Source organism: Teleopsis dalmanni, chromosome 2, assembly GCF_002237135.1.
Source record: "Teleopsis dalmanni isolate 2A chromosome 2, ASM223713v2, whole genome shotgun sequence".
NCBI lineage: Eukaryota > Metazoa > Arthropoda > Insecta > Diptera > Diopsidae > Teleopsis > Teleopsis dalmanni.
In genome coordinates this window covers 222102045-222121910 of record NC_051847.1, presented here as the reverse complement: position 1 = coordinate 222121910, position 19866 = coordinate 222102045, and the positions used below count along the sequence as shown (strand labels likewise).

Below are 19866 nucleotides of genomic sequence, written 5' to 3'. Positions count from 1 at the left end.
TTGAATTTGAAATGTAGATTTAATTTTAAATTTTTTATCACAATTTTGTTACGATTCAGCTTTCGCATGTACGCCCATTTAACAATAGATTTTAATAAAGATTGTTATTATACTCTACTTTTTCCACTATGCTGTATATCAATATATCCGCTATCTATAGGTTGGACATTTTTGCATTTCTTTAATTAAATTGTGTCTAATAACTACCAAACACTTATAATGTGATCTTGTCACATTATTGCAATTATTTTCCATTATAAATTATAATAAAGATTGGAAATAAATAACCAAAATGATAGTTTCATTAAACATTTAGCATATTTAGCAAATATTAATGTAGGGAAATATATTTTCATATTTATGCACTCATATATTTTTTGCTCATAATTACAAATGAAATAACTCCTCAGCATTATATATAAATTTAATTTCTAATAAATTAATATCATTATTATTAATATGAACTATTAATTAGTATTAATGTTTTTTATTAAATAACTTAAAATGCGCAAATTTGAGTGTAAACTTTAGTTTAAAAACTTTTTGTGTATATAATATGTTCAATTAATAAAATTTGTGTTACCTTATTAGTACATAATACGATAAAAGTGCCATTGCTTCATATTAATAACATTCTTAAATTATATTTTTTGAAATAGCTATTTAAGTTATTTAGTTTTAGTTTATTGATTATTGATATATTATTTAGTTTATTGATATAATCAAAACATTAAATTTCTGGGTTTATTCTTAACTCAGGTAAATTAATCTTAAGCCCCAATTATATATGAGAAACTTTTTTGTCGTCGCTTACTATTAAGCGCGAATTACACATGAGCATTTTTTGTCGTCGTTGCTATTACATATCAAAACAGTCTACATTATTTTGAACCACAAATACACTACAAAATAAAATCATGCATACTTTTAAACAATATTTTCTTCAAAAAATCAACATATTTTGATTTCTATACTACGTTTACATTGTGAGATTAAGAGAACGAATTAATTAAGTTAATCTACATATTTAATCTACACCGTTTACATTATACATTCGAGATTAATTTGATATTTCTCTTGTTATATTATGTATCGTGTGTTTGATAATTTTCTGTAAATAAAATACTTAATTACAACTTTGTAAAGAAATAATAATACAAATTTAATAAATTTTTTTGTAACAAAAATTTAACAAATTTTAGTTATAATTATGTATAAAATTATTATTAAAAAATTTATTTATTTTGAAATGGTTTTGATTTTTCTTTTCCAATTCTTCTAAGATAGTAAGAAAATCTACGATGTTAAGACATTTGCAGAGTTGCATAGAAAAATAATCACCATTTTTAAGGACATTAAAAATTAATTTCGACCAAAACGAGATTAACTTTTGTATGGGAAATCTGTAATTAAACAACTAGTACTTTCATCGCGATGATTGCTTTAATCTACTTTTAATCTCATTGTAAACGCAGTATAATAAAAAATGTTTTGAACTCTGAATGCAACATTGACAGTTTGATGGTTTAGTAGGCGATCTAATCAACCGAAAGAAAGAGATAGCTGCTGTGAATTTTTTTATAAAATAGGGAAAGCTATAACCATTTTAGATTTGCATCACTTCGCCTTTGTCTTTTGTCGTGTCGTCGTTAAAAAATTATTGACAGTATAGTTAAGATTTTCCTATTCATTGAAAATAAATTTTATTACGCTCTTTTAAGTTTAGTTTTTCAAGAGCATAATAAAATTTGACGATATTGAGATATAAATTTGAAATATAAGGAAAAAAAGGCGTGTGTTCGTATTAAATAAAAAAAGTAAATTTATCGAATTTTGTGAAACTATAATTTGAAGAAAAAAAATGTCGGCTATGAATCCGGAATAGTAAGTGCAAAAAAATACTTAATATACAATAAAATTTTAATTGTGTGTATCATTAATAAAATATAAATTGCTACGTCATTTGTGCCTACTCCCTTTTTGCAACGATAATATTTAGTTGGTGTAAATGACGTTTACATATATAAATATTTTTTTTTTTGTGTTATAATTGTTAATTTAGTCAATATAATTTTAACGTGAAATAAAAATATTTATATAAAATATTCCTTAAACCATGATAGGATGGTTGGATGAGTAATGTTCGTCGACGTGTTTCTGCTACGTAATCGCTTTTTCTCTATGTATGTATATGTGTATTTGTGTTGTTTTTTCTCTATGTTCATGACTGTTGTATTTTGCGTTGTTTGCTTGCTGCCTGCTCTGTCCCCTTACTTTCAATTAGGCAACTGAAAACGTATACAAACTATACAAGTGCGTCGGCACAGACATTTTTAATTTTGTTTTCAATTTAGATATTACAAATAGAATTAAAATATGATATTTAAATATATTTCTTTCACTTAAAATGTGTTATAGAAAGCATTTTTTTTTGCAATATATTTCAAAATATTTTTTAAGGAGAATTTCCAGCATTGTTGTGAACGATAAACAAATCATAGAGCCCTTTGTTTATAGTACGTAATTTTAAATTAAAATATTTAAATTGTGCCACGTACGACAACTGAATAGCAATGTGTCTATAAACAGTATTTAACAAATTAGTGCTAAATAAAATTCTATCTTTGCAGATATTTTGCTTTTTTCTGCAACAATACTGAAACTAATCGTTTCTACCTGACTTACTACTTAAAACACACACACACACAAAACTATTACATATACATGTACATATAATGCATGCTTCCATCTCATTTATAGCACAAAATGTAAACAGAATCCGTCAATTGTTTCCGAAATTTACGCATAAAGAAAAATGGTTGTTCAGTATTAAAAATAAAGCGTTAAATCAATTCTAGATCATTACCATCCATGTTTTCTTAAAGAATAATTTCTTAGCAAGTTTTTTATGTGATCAGAAATGTCATCAATACATCATAGGCAAATGCACAGGTAAATGGGCAACGGAGATTTCTATGTTTTGCGAAGCTAGTTGGTTTATAATAATAATACTATTATATGAGTTATGCACAATTTATTTGCCTCATCCTATTTAAAATTTAACTTTATTTGTTATATGAGTATTACTATAATATTAAACTTTTCTTTTTTGGTTTTTGAATATTACCTAAGACAGATAAGACAGAGTTATTGGTTAGAATCCTAATCTAATTTTTAACTAAATGTCAAAATTTTTATACTATAGTTTTTCTTGAGGCGGTGATATGTTCTATCATAGGACGTTCAGATGTTGTGCCCACACTTGCTGAAATTCCAACGTTTAACTAGTTTGAACGTTCAAGAAATACTTTATTCTATGTACTATTAATACTAGATACATACTTGGAGAAGAGTATTTCTAAAGTGGCAATACATGTTCTGTATAGTACCGGGCAGTAGAGTACAGTACAGCTGATGAATACAAGTTTCTTCTTTCAAGCAATATTAATCAGTCGGGTGTTCGTATTTCTATAAAGTAAGCGGTAAAGGTAGGCGATGTGAGCTCAGATAATGTTGTTGTTGTAACCCGCTGGTTTATATATAATCTCCGATAATCGTCTGTATAAATGAGTTACTCTGGGCGTAAACTTTGTTCCAATGTAATAAAAAAATTGTGATTATTAATTCCAGTAAACGAAATAAACTTTTGTTCACAATGCTGTTATGTACAACTAGCTTTATGTTACTTTCCTTGTCTAGTTTATCTTCTAGAAACTTCTCATACTCTCAAAATTCCATACATTATTTTAAATTGATAAGACATCATGAAGTCTTCATGTTACACAAAGTTTTATCAAAGTTATCATACATTTTATTGGTCCAATAAAGCCACGTCAAACTTGTAAAAAAACGTTTGCTTTACCGGAGAGTAACCCCTATGAATAATGCTATGTGCATTTTAAAAGATTAGGACTTGTCACCGTACCGAAACACTGCACGGTCACCTTCTTTGTTCTTAATTCAATCGATGAGGTCAACTGTTGGTTATAAATATCGACTATGACTTTTTTCTGCACAAATATTTGATCACTACATCAATTTTTTGCAATCTACAAAGTATAATTCAACGTTAATATAGTTAAATAAATTAATGTAATCAATCGCCAACTGAAATAAAACTAACAAATAATGGATAAGATCTTCACAAAAAGTGATTTTTTGAATGGGTACTACAGTTCTTTATAATCAACTAGATTACTAAAATGTTCAGAACAATTAATACTTTTCGTTTTGTTATTTATTAATAATATTTTTGCAACCATCTGAAAGTTTATAGTGTTTACTTATTTCAAAATTTTAAATAATTTAATTATTAACATTAAACTCACGTCAAGTTTCATTACTTATGTGATTTTACTATCAACAACGAACATATTAATTTTATTATGCAAACTCTAATTAAAATGCGTAGATAATCCATAATTTTTATGCCAAGCAAATAAAATGAAAAAGAATTCTTTCTGAAAAGTAGACACTACATAGGCGGCGCACATTAAGATACATTTTCTTTTGTTAATATTGTTGTTTAGACATAAACATATCATTTAGTTGGATACCGATATATAACCCTTAGGCCTTAAACTGTAAGAAGTCATCCTGCTGTGATTCTACAAAGTAATATACAGATGAATATGTCTTTTTGCTGAACTCTGAAATACATGTTATTTTGACGAAAACATGCCATGTCCTCAATTAATACATTGGCGATGTCGTAGAAACATTAAAGATTTAAGATATGATGAATTATTTAAACAGATAACGTTTTTGAATTTTTACTTTGAATAACGGTTGCGACAGGAGTCTTTGCAAGAAGATTTAAGAATCCGATTGGCATGTTTACTCATTATTCAGCGCCCTGTTAGTATAGCCATTGTGCTCGATAGCCCAAAACGATTATGACGAATCGATTGTGTTGTACTTATGAATTGTGAGAAAGTCGTGTTTTTTATAGGGTTTACTTTGACTTCTTTGTGCCACATTTGTTCGCTCATTCTAAAGGGTTCTGTTCATATATCCAGTTTTACTAAGGCCAAAGAGTTACCTACATTTAGTATGATTAACAGGCTACAGATAATTCAGATAATCAAGTACCGCTCATTACTCCCAACTGCAACAATACCATTATCATGAGATAGTATTCATAACTTCTTAAAAATATCATAGTGTCTCCAATGTACAGGTTTAGATATACTCGATATAATATTATATGTGTTACGATCTCAGTCATAAAGTTACTTGTCGCTAAAAATAGATTATGTGAAGTAATGGCCCATGCGGTAAGCACATATGATCTGAAGTCATTCAGTCAATTGTCATTTAATTTAATAAAGAAAATATATAATTTATTGCGAAATTAAATAAAAGCTAAATAGATAAGGATTTGAGTCATTTCATACTGTGTGTCTGTTCACAGGACGTATAACTGTTAAACGATTTGTATTACATTCTATTAAGAACCTTTTTAAGTAGGGATTTCAATAAATGTTTGAACAGTTTTTTTCACCTTTGTTATGAGAAATATTGTTTAAAATAGAACGGCATTTCGAATTGTTTTTCATTAATGTGGACAAACATCACAAAATTTTTATATAGAATAAATACGATACCATATGTTATAAAGAGTTATATGTCATTTTTGACTAAATCATTCTTCCGACAGTTGCAAGAAAAGTTCGTAGAACTTGAAACCGATTTTAGATTAACTAACCAATAAATACATTTTCATCACTAAATTTAGAACATTAATATTCCCATAAAAGTTTATTATTTATTATAGTTTATTATTTACTAATTGTGTTTGCGGGTCTTGTAAACTAATATGATTTAACTATGTTTATTTATTTATTACAGTGATTACTTGTTCAAATTGCTATTGATTGGTGATTCTGGTGTTGGGAAATCGTGCCTATTGCTTCGTTTTGCTGACGATACATACACAGAAAGTTACATCAGTACAATTGGTGTAGATTTTGTAAGTTATATATGATTTTTAAATTATTATAAACACTATATAATTTTAACAATGTGTTTTTTTTTTATAGAAAATAAGAACTATAGAATTGGACGGTAAAACAATTAAGTTACAAATTGTAAGTATTAATATAAAAAATAGTGAAATTTATGTTGAGTTTTGTTTAAAATATGATATAAATAATCTTAGTGGGACACTGCTGGACAGGAAAGATTCCGTACAATTACTTCATCGTATTATCGTGGCGCTCATGGTATCATTGTTGTATATGATTGCACGGATCAGGAATCCTTTAATAATGTTAAACAGTGGCTCGAAGAAATTGAACGATATGCATGCGAAAATGTAAATAAACTATTGGTGGGAAATAAAAGCGATTTAACTACTAAAAAAGTTGTCGATCACATTACAGCTGCGGTAATATTTTATTTTATTACATTAAAATGAAAAAACATTTTAATTTACGTATTAACATTTTAGGAGTATGCAAATCAATTAGGCATTCCATTCCTTGAAACTTCAGCTAAGAGTGCTACCAATGTCGAGCAAGCATTCATGACGATGGCAGCTGAAATAAAGAATCGTGTTGGGCCACCTTCTAGTGCTACTGAAAACGCTAGTAAAGTTAAAATTGATCAAGGACGTCCAGTGGAGAATACCAAGTCTGGTTGCTGCTGAATAACTCTGTGAAACATTATTTTATTATGCTAAACATTTAAACAAAAATCTATATAAAATAATAAATAAATAAAAATGATAACGATACGACGGTAATTATTATTAAAATTACGAATTCCAATATGGACACAATTTACAAAAAAAGAAAAATATATAATAATTTTTTTAAGTTGAATCAAAGGAAGTGGAAAATTTAAACTAAAGTTTAAATTGAATGAATTAAAAAACTTAAACTTATATAAAGAGATACTGTATTACCGTGTCATGAAGCGGTTTACTTTATTTTCGATTAACTTTATTGAACATTTTATTTTTATTTCAGAATAATGATTATCTAAGATTCTGTTTATATTGGTTGCGTAATGTACACTAGATTGCAACATTAGTTTAATATATTTAATAAAGTAAAATCAAATACACATACAAGATTTAAATAAAAGGCGTATTTTAATTAAAAAATTTGTATTTTTATGTATTTTGGCGCTTTTTTTAATTCGTTCAAAGTGTTAATTTTCTACTGAATAATGTGGTATCTAAATATCGTACGATAAAGAATTTTAGTCACGTTTTATTAATATTAATAAATCCAGTTTATTACATTACCGTTTTTAAGTTATTAGAAACATAAATTAAAAATCTTATAAACATTAAAACAAAATTATTTTATAATTGATCAAAAAACCTAAAAAATATGTTTTGAATAGTTTATTGACTTTGAAGGTACATCAGTCTTTCTAACAAACATTAAACATTAATTTTTGATAACTTATTTTGTTAAATTGTTGTATGTATTTTATGTGCTGGAAATGTGTTATTGAGCGCAGTGTAGGCTCCACTGACGATCGTGTAAATTTGCAGATGTAATCGAAGCAGCAGTTATGCCAATAATTGCAGCACCAATGTTTCGTTCATTGGGGAAGGAATTATAAGGCGCAGTTGACACGCTTCCGCTACGCAGTGATGTGCGATCAGTGCCTTGCGACGACGTTGATATAGAGTTAACAAAAAATGCAGTATCTCTACGCATTGAATGCTGAGTAAATTTGTCCCCATATAATAATGTGTTAGGAGCCTCACGATGGCTGGCAGTATATGCTATATTTCTGGTACGTTGTTCGGCAGCTACACCACAGCAGGATAAAAGAAGTCGCCGAAATCCAGTACGAAATTTCGAAGACATTAAATTATATAATATTGGATTCAATGCAGAATTCAAATAAAACATAATACGACAAAAGAACAAGATATTGTAATATCCTTCAATGCCAATCGCAGCAATTTCTTCTGCAGAGCTGGCTATAACCCATAAAGTAAATGCACGAAACGGTAGCAGGCATACGAAAAAACTCGAAACCACCGCGATTAACATGAAAATGACTTGTTTACGATGCTTGCGCATACCATTACTCTGCTGATGCTGACTGCTTTGCATCTTAACCTCGGCCCGACTTTGTCGCTCATTCATTGAGGCAGTGATATTTGATGAAGCTGCAGTAGGTCGATGAAATGCGGAATTTCGTCTTAGCAATTTGCATGCAATTGCTACATACAGCAACACAAGTACAGCGAACGGTAACATAAAGAAAATCGTTATACTGGATATAAAGTAAAATGCCGACCAAAATGTATCCGCCGATGTGAAGCATACCGCCGCTTCGGTACCGTCATAGTAGATTTCTTCACGATAAGTAGCTATTAATATGATTGGGCTGCGAAAAAAATGTTTTATGTACTATAAAATGGAATAATATTAACATATCCTATAAAACTAAATAAATAAAAAAATAAAAATAAATAATTTTAATTGATTTAATATTTAATTTCAAAAAAATAGAAAATATATATCAAAATATATACTTTATATAATAATTATATGCAAATTAAAAAACAAATTAATTTTGAATATAAAAGCAATTAAAAGAAGGAACGAACACTCATGCAAAACACTTCCTGTGTAAATCTAATTATTGCTTCATAATTTAATAATTTCGGTTACGAAATTAATATGTAAAATTTACATATTAATGAACTTATTTCGTTTAAAAATCTATTAATATTTGTATATGTGTTTATTTAGTAAAGCAAAGTATATCGTTTTTATTTTTTACATAACTTTACATATAGAATATTTAAACTAAATAAATTTATAAGGTTTATCTGAAAGCCTTAGGGTCGAAAAACTAACCATTCTGACACTGGAAATAAAGATAGGTGAATGCAGATTAGGTAGTTAGGATGCAGTGGTGGCCTTGTTTCCAAAAAGGTCATTTGAGCTGAAATGATGGTCCATTATGGTACCACAGGAATTGCATTGGTACGTACACAGATCTAAATCAAGCCAATGCCGAAAAAGGTATCGAGTTCCCCATTAGATAAAGAAAAACCAACCTGAGAGTTCTATAAACTTGACCAGGTCCCAGTTACATCGGTGATAAAACGGGATCCGAATATTTTTAATCTTCTTCTAGCTAAAGAAGGACACTGACATATAAGATGGAGCACGGTCTCCTCCTCGTCCTCAGAGCCACAACCTCGTCAAAACAAAAACTAGATAGAAGTTAGAAATAATAACAGCAATAGAACTGCATGGACTAGTGTTTGTGAACAATCCACCAAAAATTTTGTTATATAAGTGGATTTAATATTACCTAAATCCATTTTCTAGAATTTTCTGTATGTGCTATTTTTTTTTTGCTAGAAATCGTGCATCCGGCTTATTATCGCCCTAACCCCAAAATTATGAGGAAAGTTTTGTAGCCAATTGAGGAGGGTCAATTTCTTTCACCTTTTCTATCTACTTATATGCTAGAAGAGTTCCAAATTAAACAAGTAAATAACAAATATTTTTTAGTAAAATCGATTTATTTACTTTAAGATATTTCACTTCTGACTCAATAAAGCATTTAGCACGATGTAGAAGTGTATTGAACGAGTGTTTTTCGGATGTCCACAAAACGCTTTCTATTCATTGAAAAATGCATTTTTTTCCAAAATATAAAAGTCACTCGATACCAAATCAAATGTATATCAAGGCATGTGATTGCCAATAGATGGCTTTGGTAAAAATTCCTGTTATTTAAAGTCCATATCATATTTGTCTTTATCGAAAATGTGTTGTATTATAGACTAAATTAAAACGTCTATCAACATTTTTTGCATAGCTTTCAGTAATTTGTTTTTAATTACTATAGAGCACCTAAGGAATTTGGGTGAAACTCTGCTGATGCGAAAAGAAACAAATTGACATGCTTTCCATGGTGTAAAGTAAATATTTAAAATTAATTTACAGTAAAGAAAATGGTATGGAAAATGTGGGGTTCCTGTTAATAAAATGTGGGCAAATCAAAAATGTAAATAAAAATGAAATAAAGTTTTACAGTGGAATATGATAACGTATATTTGTAATAATATTAAATATAATAAGAGAGTAAATAAATATTTAAAAAGATTTATAAAACGATTTATAAAACAATATTATGATTAGTATTCTGTATATAATATATAAGTGCGTATGCGAATAAGGTTGTGTATAAGTCTATAAAATATTTAATTACTGTCTATTTTTTACAATATGTATAATTTATAAAAACAAAAATAATACATTTGTAATATGATAATATAATTATACATTGTATTACAAGTGCTAATTTATAGTGAACTCTTAAACTTTTAGTTGCTAATATATAATTTGTATGTAAATTGTAAAGTTCAGGCAGTGGTGCTTTTTTGTATTATTTATTTATTAAGGTTGTTAAAAGAACTATAAATATATCATTGGTTATTGCAAAACATTATACATAAATAATAAACTATAAACATTTTTTTCTGTTATTTAAAAAAAGAAATCATAATTCATTTTAATACTTGTTTGCATTTCTATGGATGCTTTACCTTAAATATTTTTTCACCACTGTACTTAAATTTGGTAAGGATGTGTAGTTGTGAGAAAGCATTTGCAGCAACAACAACAACAACAGTAATAACAATAATAACAAAATCAACAAAAATTATTTAGTTATTTTCTGTTTTAATATCAACAAAATGAATGTACGAGTAGTAGCTACAATAGCAGCATTAACATTAACATCAACAACAGCAACAGCAACAGCAGCAGCAGCAGCAGCAATAAGCAGGCAATAGTAACATCATTGACTTCATTGGTTATACCACACCTAAATCATGTTTATCCATATATTCCAAGGGGTTTGTTTATACGTAGCTCAATTTATAGAATATACAATATACTAGGATAGACAAGAATATATGCTTCATCTATTCTTATTTTATTTTTTGTTGTCATTGTTTATCTTTGGCACATTCATTTGAGTTTAATAGCCCGAAAAATTGATTGTTTTTCTAGTTTCATTCATTTCTTTCCCACATTCTATTCGTTGCTAGGAATAAGAGTAATTCTTAAAAAAATTGGCGTGTCGCTGATGGAAATGGCACAGATTAAGTTGGTCCGAGCAAGTTAAAAGCTTTTCCCACAACATTCAAATTCTCGTACAATATGTTCGAGTTCGATTTTAGTTTAAATAGCCCATGTTCAGGCTCATCATTGACTTTTTTGTTGCAAAAATTTTTGTTAAGTCAAGCAAAAGTGTAAACGGGTTAAAAAGTGGCATTTCAAACTGACAACATGCAAAATGGAAAACATATACTTTATCAATATTTGCCTTTTTTATATTTATATATATATATATGTATATATATATATTAGTTTTATGTATTTTGTGTATTAAAACTGTTTTGCTGATGTTTTTATTTAACATAAATTTTTATATCAATTTCTTTTTTTTATTGTAAAAAGTCTATTGTCATATATTATTATAATGCTTTGCATAAATATTACTGAAATATACATATATCACTTCATAAAAACGCATATGTTTATACATGCATTTTTAAGAATGTGTATATATACAAAAAAAAAAAAAAAAAAAAAAAAAAAAAAATATATATATATATATATATATATATAAATTTTGTATAACTATTTTTAATATGAATATTAACATCATCAGAAGTATCAAAATATGCTTCAACTGAAACTCTTTTTATAGATTTTATCAATGAAATAAAAATTGACTTTTACTATTAATTAATTCCATTCTATATATTTGAAGATCTAACTAATAATTTCAAACATTTTACAATTTTTAAATATTTATCGCTTTTTTAAAATTTTTTCTGGCTGGCTATTGCTAATAACGAAAGTATTTTAGCTTGATAGTAGCTTCTAGTCATATGTTTCAAATGAGTGGAATCAATATTTTGTTTATAATTATTCCTTAGATTAATAATACTTTATCAATTTTTATTGTGATATTATGGTAAGCTTATTAATTACCATATATTACAGTTCGTAGACAAAATAACAAAGGTCCTAACACCGATTGCATTCTGTTAACATGATGTCACTTTAACATTAATTTCGATTAAACTCATGTTTGTAACTGCAATTATTTTAACACCGATTGCATTCTGTTAACATGATGTCACTCAAAAACATATTTCTATGTTTTTGATGTCACTTAAACTTTAATTTCGATTAAACTCTTGTTTGTAACTGCAATTATTTTAACACTGATTGCATTCTGTGCATTAACATGATTTCACGAGTAGTTTCAACATCGATTGATGTCTGTTAACATCATTTCAGTCAATTTCTTTATTATAAGTGATAAAGCTTTGAATTTTATTTTGTATGTTGAGGACTTATAAATACACATATATAACAATCAATCTTTTACTTGCTATCTATTCTGAGAGAATTTCTTCATTTTGATTTTGAAATGATTTCTCATCAAAATTATGTTGTTTTTGACACCGCACTCGATTACTAAGCATATATAAGCGATGTTGTTGCCGCTTTTGCTTTTGCTGTTGCTGCTGTGGTTGTTGTTGTTTTTGCTGTTGTTTCATATTATTTTTTAGCATTTGCATATTTCTGTTGTCTGTTGTGGATTGCAATATTTCATTTCCATCATTTACATGCAACATTGCCACCATTTCACTGTCACTGCCACAGGGCATTTGCATTTGAATTTGCACTCTCGTCCGTGCAATTTCTTCGCTTGATCTTCGATTTGAACTACGCGATAATAAACTAGACGATGTTGCTGTTGTTGTATTGGATGTTGTTGTATTTGTTGTTGTGCCCATTACTTTACCATTCATTCTGGCACGTGTGCACTTTGGTCGTCCACATGTCAATGTTCTCCAAATAAAATTCCAAGTACTGCAACTTAATTTAAAAAATCCTTTACGAAATTTCGTTGACATCAGATTATATAATATTGGATTGATTGCTGAGTTTAAGTATAACATAATACGGCAAAAATACAATAGTCCATAATATTTTTCAATACCAATTTCAATGAATGTCTGTTCTGAGCTCAATATAATCCACATGGTAAGCATACGAAAAGGCAATAGGCACAGAAAGAATGATAGAACAACAGCGCCGAGCATAAGCACCACCTGTTTGCGTGCCTTCAAACTTAATTCTGGTTTGATGGGACGTATACGTAACATCGGACCATTATTCGAAATTAGATTTTTGGCTATAATACCGTAGAGTATAATTAGTATAATGAGTGGCAGCAAAAAGAAGAGTATAATGGTCATCAGAAAGAAGCCAATTGTCAGTTTGGTGATTGCCTGTGTCAAGCAGACCGCCACAGATGATCCATCAATGTATTCAACCGTTTTGTATTCTGCTACATAAAGTATGGGGCTGTAAAAAATAATTTTGGGTTACAGTTTTATGTTGTCTGTGCGTTTAAGCTTTGCATAAGTTTTATCTGTTATGCGGAAAGTTAAGGAAAGTGAAAGAGTTGAAAGAAGAGGAAGAAGAAGAACATAGCTTAAAGATGTAACATGAAATTATATAAGAGAAGGATTAAATAAATGACAGAGGTAAATTATTGAGTGTGGAATGTGAAAATTAAAAGCAGTAATCTTTGCATTTATGGTTCCCAAACTGTTCAAAAGTGGGTATGCAATGCTCTATTCGAATTATTTCCAACTTTGTACGCATTTGTGTTTGTTGGAAGAGTGCAGAGTAAGTAGTGTGCTGAGTAGTAGTACGACTTGTAATTAATATACGAATAAAAAAATAAAATATGATAATAAAGTATAATATTTTTGCGGCGAGGTCAGTGAACACACAGCGTTATGAACGGAATTTGTTGCTTTTATTATTCTATTTTTGCTAACCTAAAAATAAGAAAAGGGTCCTTTCGAGTTCGCCTTCAAAATAAATATCAATGAACAAAAGAAAATTAATTCCATTCTATATATTTGAAGATCTAACTAATAATTTCAAACATTTTACAATTTTTAAATATTTATCGCTTTTTTAAAATTTTTTCTGGCTGGCTATTGCTAATAACGAAAGTATTTTAGCTTGATAGTAGCTTCTAGTCATATGTTTCAAATGAGTGGAATCAATATTTTGTTTATAATTATTCCTTAGATTAATAATACTTTATCAATTTTTATTGTGATATTATGGTAAGCTTATTAATTACCATATATTACAGTTCGTAGACAAAATAACAAAGGTCCTAACACCGATTGCATTCTGTTAACATGATGTCACTTTAACATTAATTTCGATTAAACTCATGTTTGTAACTGCAATTATTTTAACACCGATTGCATTCTGTTAACATGATGTCACTCAAAAACATATTTCTATGTTTTTGATGTCACTTAAACTTTAATTTCGATTAAACTCTTGTTTGTAACTGCAATTATTTTAACACTGATTGCATTCTGTGCATTAACATGATTTCACGAGTAGTTTCAACATCGATTGATGTCTGTTAACATCATTTCAGTCAATTTCTTTATTATAAGTGATAAAGCTTTGAATTTTATTTTGTATGTTGAGGACTTATAAATACACATATATAACAATCAATCTTTTACTTGCTATCTATTCTGAGAGAATTTCTTCATTTTGATTTTGAAATGATTTCTCATCAAAATTATGTTGTTTTTGACACCGCACTCGATTACTAAGCATATATAAGCGATGTTGTTGCCGCTTTTGCTTTTGCTGTTGCTGCTGTGGTTGTTGTTGTTTTTGCTGTTGTTTCATATTATTTTTTAGCATTTGCATATTTCTGTTGTCTGTTGTGGATTGCAATATTTCATTTCCATCATTTACATGCAACATTGCCACCATTTCACTGTCACTGCCACAGGGCATTTGCATTTGAATTTGCACTCTCGTCCGTGCAATTTCTTCGCTTGATCTTCGATTTGAACTACGCGATAATAAACTAGACGATGTTGCTGTTGTTGTATTGGATGTTGTTGTATTTGTTGTTGTGCCCATTACTTTACCATTCATTCTGGCACGTGTGCACTTTGGTCGTCCACATGTCAATGTTCTCCAAATAAAATTCCAAGTACTGCAACTTAATTTAAAAAATCCTTTACGAAATTTCGTTGACATCAGATTATATAATATTGGATTGATTGCTGAGTTTAAGTATAACATAATACGGCAAAAATACAATAGTCCATAATATTTTTCAATACCAATTTCAATGAATGTCTGTTCTGAGCTCAATATAATCCACATGGTAAGCATACGAAAAGGCAATAGGCACAGAAAGAATGATAGAACAACAGCGCCGAGCATAAGCACCACCTGTTTGCGTGCCTTCAAACTTAATTCTGGTTTGATGGGACGTATACGTAACATCGGACCATTATTCGAAATTAGATTTTTGGCTATAATACCGTAGAGTATAATTAGTATAATGAGTGGCAGCAAAAAGAAGAGTATAATGGTCATCAGAAAGAAGCCAATTGTCAGTTTGGTGATTGCCTGTGTCAAGCAGACCGCCACAGATGATCCATCAATGTATTCAACCGTTTTGTATTCTGCTACATAAAGTATGGGGCTGTAAAAAATAATTTTGGGTTACAGTTTTATGTTGTCTGTGCGTTTAAGCTTTGCATAAGTTTTATCTGTTATGCGGAAAGTTAAGGAAAGTGAAAGAGTTGAAAGAAGAGGAAGAAGAAGAACATAGCTTAAAGATGTAACATGAAATTATATAAGAGAAGGATTAAATAAATGACAGAGGTAAATTATTGAGTGTGGAATGTGAAAATTAAAAGCAGTAATCTTTGCATTTATGGTTCCCAAACTGTTCAAAAGTGGGTATGCAATGCTCTATTCGAATTATTTCCAACTTTGTACGCATTTGTGTTTGTTGGAAGAGTGCAGAGTAAGTAGTGTGCTGAGTAGTAGTACGACTTGTAATTAATATACGAATAAAAAAATAAAATATGATAATAAAGTATAATATTTTTGCGGCGAGGTCAGTGAACACACAGCGTTATGAACGGAATTTGTTGCTTTTATTATTCTATTTTTGCTAACCTAAAAATAAGAAAAGGGTCCTTTCGAGTTCGCCTTCAAAATAAATGTCAATGAACAAAAGAAAAGGGACGTTTGTTTATTAGTTTTGATATAACAAAGATAAAAACATCAATAAAAACGGAATATAATTTTGAATTTTTGGTAATTTAAATTTTTACAATTTTGTATAATTTTTTGAATAAACTAAAATTGCTTTTATTTTTAATTTTAATAATACACAATGCATGCACTTTTAAGAATTTATTTTTATTAATAACACTTTTAACACTTTCCATTCTTTGCATAAAGCATTTTTTTGAAAATTATCATACAAATGAGTGAAATAATTGTTTTGGTGTACAATGAAAAGATCTGAATAATTAAATTACATTAAAATCATCAAAATAGCGACAAAATAATAAACACACTTATAAAGGAAGAAGAGTAGCAAATCTAATGAATATTACGATAACATTTGACAGAAAATAGCAAAAACGTGCACTACATATAGATTATAAGGAACAAAAGATAGATATATAGCAGTTCTGAGAGAAAAAAATAAATTTCATATATGGATATCCTTAAAAAAGTATGAGTAAACTCATTAAAAGATAGCCAATAGAATGTGTAAATAAATTATGTGCTTCTTCTTTTATATAGAAAACTTACCTAGTAAATAGCGCTGCGATTGCCCATGCTAGGAAGCATATAAATATTGCTCGTGTCTTTGTGCAGACATAGCCGGCTTTGAGTGGTTCACATATGGCATAGTAACGTTCAAAGGATATGGCCAATATGGTTAACACACTTGCATGGGCAACAGTGAGTTCCACAAACGGAACCGCTTTACCTATACGAACAAGTATAAAATATTAAATATTATATTAAATATTTTCTTTTTTGTTTTTTTTTTTTAAATATGTTTTTTCAAAAATAAATTAATATAAATTATAAAAATATATCATTTATAGGAAATTTCTTTTAACAGGTCACAGTGATGTTTCAAAGAGAGTTTATACTTAGCATTAAAGAGTTTATCACATGTTTAAAATTAATATTAAAATATTTGAAAATTAAAAATTTTTTATTATAATAACTTTGTTGTATGGAAATGTATTTATATAGGTTAAACGCTGACTCTTTATGGTTTCTATTTTATTTTTACTGAAATAAGATTAGTATTATAATATACTATATCAATATTATATAAGTATATATATATTATCTTACATTTATGTAAGGACTATGAAGTTATTACAACTATTCGTTAATTTTTTTTTGTTTTTTAATTTATTTTCTTTTATTAAGATCTGTCACTTAAAAATAGACAATGATTAATATTCAAGGTAAGTGACTAAATACTTAAAATTTTTGTGGGCTTGAATGGACTGTGCTCAGTAGCACAACCATCTGTTGAAGTCGGTCACAGATTAAAGTTCCAGTATTCGTTAATTAAGTAATATTTAAATTAATTCTATGGGATATTTAAGATTATTCATTTATTAAACCTTTACAGATAAGAAGTTTATTTATCAAATATTAACTTTATACATATATTCAGTTCTGAATAATTCGTTTTAAATTTTAAAAAATTTTTTAAATATATTGATTTATGACATATTCTATAAAAGCAATTGTTGTCTTCAATATTATATAAAACCATTGATTTTTTATATATTCAACATCTTTAATTAGCTCTGAATTAATAAAAAAATAAATAAATTATTGGGATTAGTTGAGTTATTAAATTAATAGAAAAATAAGTTTTTCAATATTTTCAAACTAAACAATATTAGTTTAAGCCATATACTTACACATTTCATGGCCTAATACCCAGGTCTCTGGGCGGGTATTGGCCTCCACCAGCACCGTGGGTGTACAAACGAGCAACACAAGCAAATCCGCAATACTGAGATTAGTTAGAAATATATTGGTGGAGTTGCGCATATCCTTGGTTTTTACAATAACAATTGGCACCTAATAAATGGAATTCTTAGATATCAAACTGACTTAGCTAAAGGAATGCTGCCTCAAGTTGCTGCTTACCATAATATTGCCAATTACACCCAACACCATAATAATTATGCAGAAGAACATGGCAGTGGTGCGTATGTACACAGGAATTTGTGGAATTTCATCAAATGTTGTGTTAGACACATTAGAAGCCAATGTTTTAGTGGTTGTGGGCGCTGTGGTCGTGGTTGATGCAGTGTTTGCTGTCTCAAGAACTGAACTACCAAAAGTTTCGACAGTGCTTGTGTTTGAGTTTGACATTGTAGAAGAGTTTGGTGGCATCTCAAACGGGTTCGTGATAGTAACATTTTTTGCACCGCATGGTGGTGTTGAAAACTTCGCCAACTGTATTTGTTTATTGGTGATAACATTTTCGTTGACTTGCGTTCCATTAACTGAATAACATGCTACTGAGCTGGCCTCGCAACAAAGTAAAACGGTAAACAATTGAAGTAGAACATGTTTCAGTTTGTATTGGTGCTTAATACTACCGCCATTTGCCAGACATTCTGTGAAGATGCTGGCTTTAGTTAAGTGCTTCGGGTATGCGGAGTACGCACGTATATCAACTATTCCCAGACTTGCAGCCGTAGTTGTACACAGTGTAGTTGAATATCTAAGTTTCAAGTGCTGCTGCGTTTTGAGAATTATACAAGCATTAACAACATTTTTATTAAAAACTTAGAAAGCTGTGATGGCGGCCGGAAACACTTTGCTCGCGTAACATCACCTGCTGTGCACTGATTGTATTTGGAAAGTGTATTTGGAAATCGGGTAAAGCGAAGAAGATGTTACGAATAATTGTATGTACTTTTTTCACTTTTGGAGTGTGCAAAGGTTGTTGACAGTATACGGCTAGGAATGTAGGCAACATAAATCCTGTTGCGCAAAGCCTGACGACTGATGTCGAGCGGGTTAAGTTGTTTTGTTGTAGGTCATGTATATTCTAATATTAAGTAAAGTATGAGTTAACATTGCGTACTGATTGCTATTCACTCAAGTGATTCAATTCAATTATTTTGTGCTTAATCCAAGTTAAGCATATGTAATCTAGTAGATTGGTGCTTATTGCTTCCGTCAGTTGGCTTGTAGAACAGTGGTGATGGAAATTTCAAATGGAGTACAACTATAGAGCGCCAACCAGGTTAAAGTAATAGGAAACCGCAGTAATGCTTGTGGTTCACATTAATTCAAATCATACTATAATAAATAAAAAAAATTTCAAAATTTTTTAAACGAAAATGTGTATTTAAAAATATACAGGAAATTAATTTAAAAATATTTAAATTATATTTTTATTGTTAATATATTTTGTAGTTACTATTTTTTTATTGCTTTTCTGACGGACTAACAATAAGCAATTTCAATTATATAATTTATTAAATTAAAAATTAATCATTTCATTAATCATTTTAATAAATTAATTAAAATTAACTTGAAAGAAGATTTTTACTCATATGAGTTAATTTTCTTTTTCCTTAATTGAGTCCTCGTCCTCCTTCGTTAATTTAATACTCGTCATAGAAAAAGAAGAAGCTTTGTAATTTCATAAATTCATAATGTGCGCCATATTGTGTGAAATTTCATTGCCTACTTTTCGGCATGTGAGTAATAATTTTGTATGAATGGGTTTGTGTTTAAGTGTGTGTGTATGTGTTCGCATTTATGGTAATCTACATTGGAATATGTTTTTGTTAATATTAAAGTTGTGAATAACTGACATCGTTTGGTTTTTTCTCTTTGTATACAATTTAAGTCGATTTTCAGAATAAATATATACTTTTCAAATAAATAATTATATGAATTTTCTTTTTTCTAT

At 28.8% G+C, this 19866-nt stretch overlaps 2 protein-coding genes across 2 annotated transcripts; one reads left to right on the top strand and one right to left on the bottom strand.

Annotated features, from left to right (window-relative positions):
• The first annotated feature begins 1788 nt into the window (after window positions 1–1788).
• Window positions 1789–6736, top strand: LOC119678656 (ras-related protein Rab-1A). Its single transcript, XM_038090626.1, has 5 exons — window positions 1789–1884; window positions 5851–5971; window positions 6042–6089; window positions 6161–6388; window positions 6452–6736. The coding sequence occupies exons 1-5, from the start codon at window positions 1862–1864 to the stop codon at window positions 6647–6649; spliced, it is 618 nt and encodes a 205-aa protein (XP_037946554.1). The 5' UTR covers window positions 1789–1861; the 3' UTR covers window positions 6650–6736.
• A 556-nt stretch (window positions 6737–7292) lies between these two features.
• On the bottom strand, window positions 7293–19196 carry LOC119676806. Its single transcript, XM_038088065.1, has 7 exons — window positions 18081–19196; window positions 17849–18011; window positions 16704–16884; window positions 14608–15573; window positions 12644–13388; window positions 10541–10650; window positions 7293–8358 (listed from the first exon to the last, which is right to left on the bottom strand). The coding sequence occupies exons 1-7, from the start codon at window positions 18327–18329 to the stop codon at window positions 7461–7463; spliced, it is 3312 nt and encodes a 1103-aa protein (XP_037943993.1). The 5' UTR covers window positions 18330–19196; the 3' UTR covers window positions 7293–7460.
• Between the last annotated feature and the right edge of the window lie 670 nt (window positions 19197–19866).

Excerpts from the sequence above, each read along its gene's own strand:
- LOC119678656 (XM_038090626.1), top strand. The coding sequence starts at position 1,862 with ATGTCGGCTATGAATCCGGAATA. Across the intron at positions 5,972-6,041 it reads GTACAATTGGTGTAGATTTT|AAAATAAGAACTATAGAATT; the intron begins GTAAGTTATATA and ends TTTTTTTTATAG. Across the intron at positions 6,389-6,451 it reads TCGATCACATTACAGCTGCG|GAGTATGCAAATCAATTAGG; the intron begins GTAATATTTTAT and ends TTAACATTTTAG.
- LOC119676806 (XM_038088065.1), bottom strand. The coding sequence starts at position 18,329 with ATGCCACCAAACTCTTCTACAATGTCAAACTCAAACACAAGCACTGTC. Across the intron at positions 18,012-18,080 it reads GTGTAATTGGCAATATTATG|GTGCCAATTGTTATTGTAAA; the intron begins GTAAGCAGCAAC and ends TCCATTTATTAG. Across the intron at positions 13,389-14,607 it reads CAAAATCAAAATGAAGAAAT|CCCCATACTTTATGTAGCAG; the intron begins TCTCTCAGAATA and ends TATTTTTTACAG.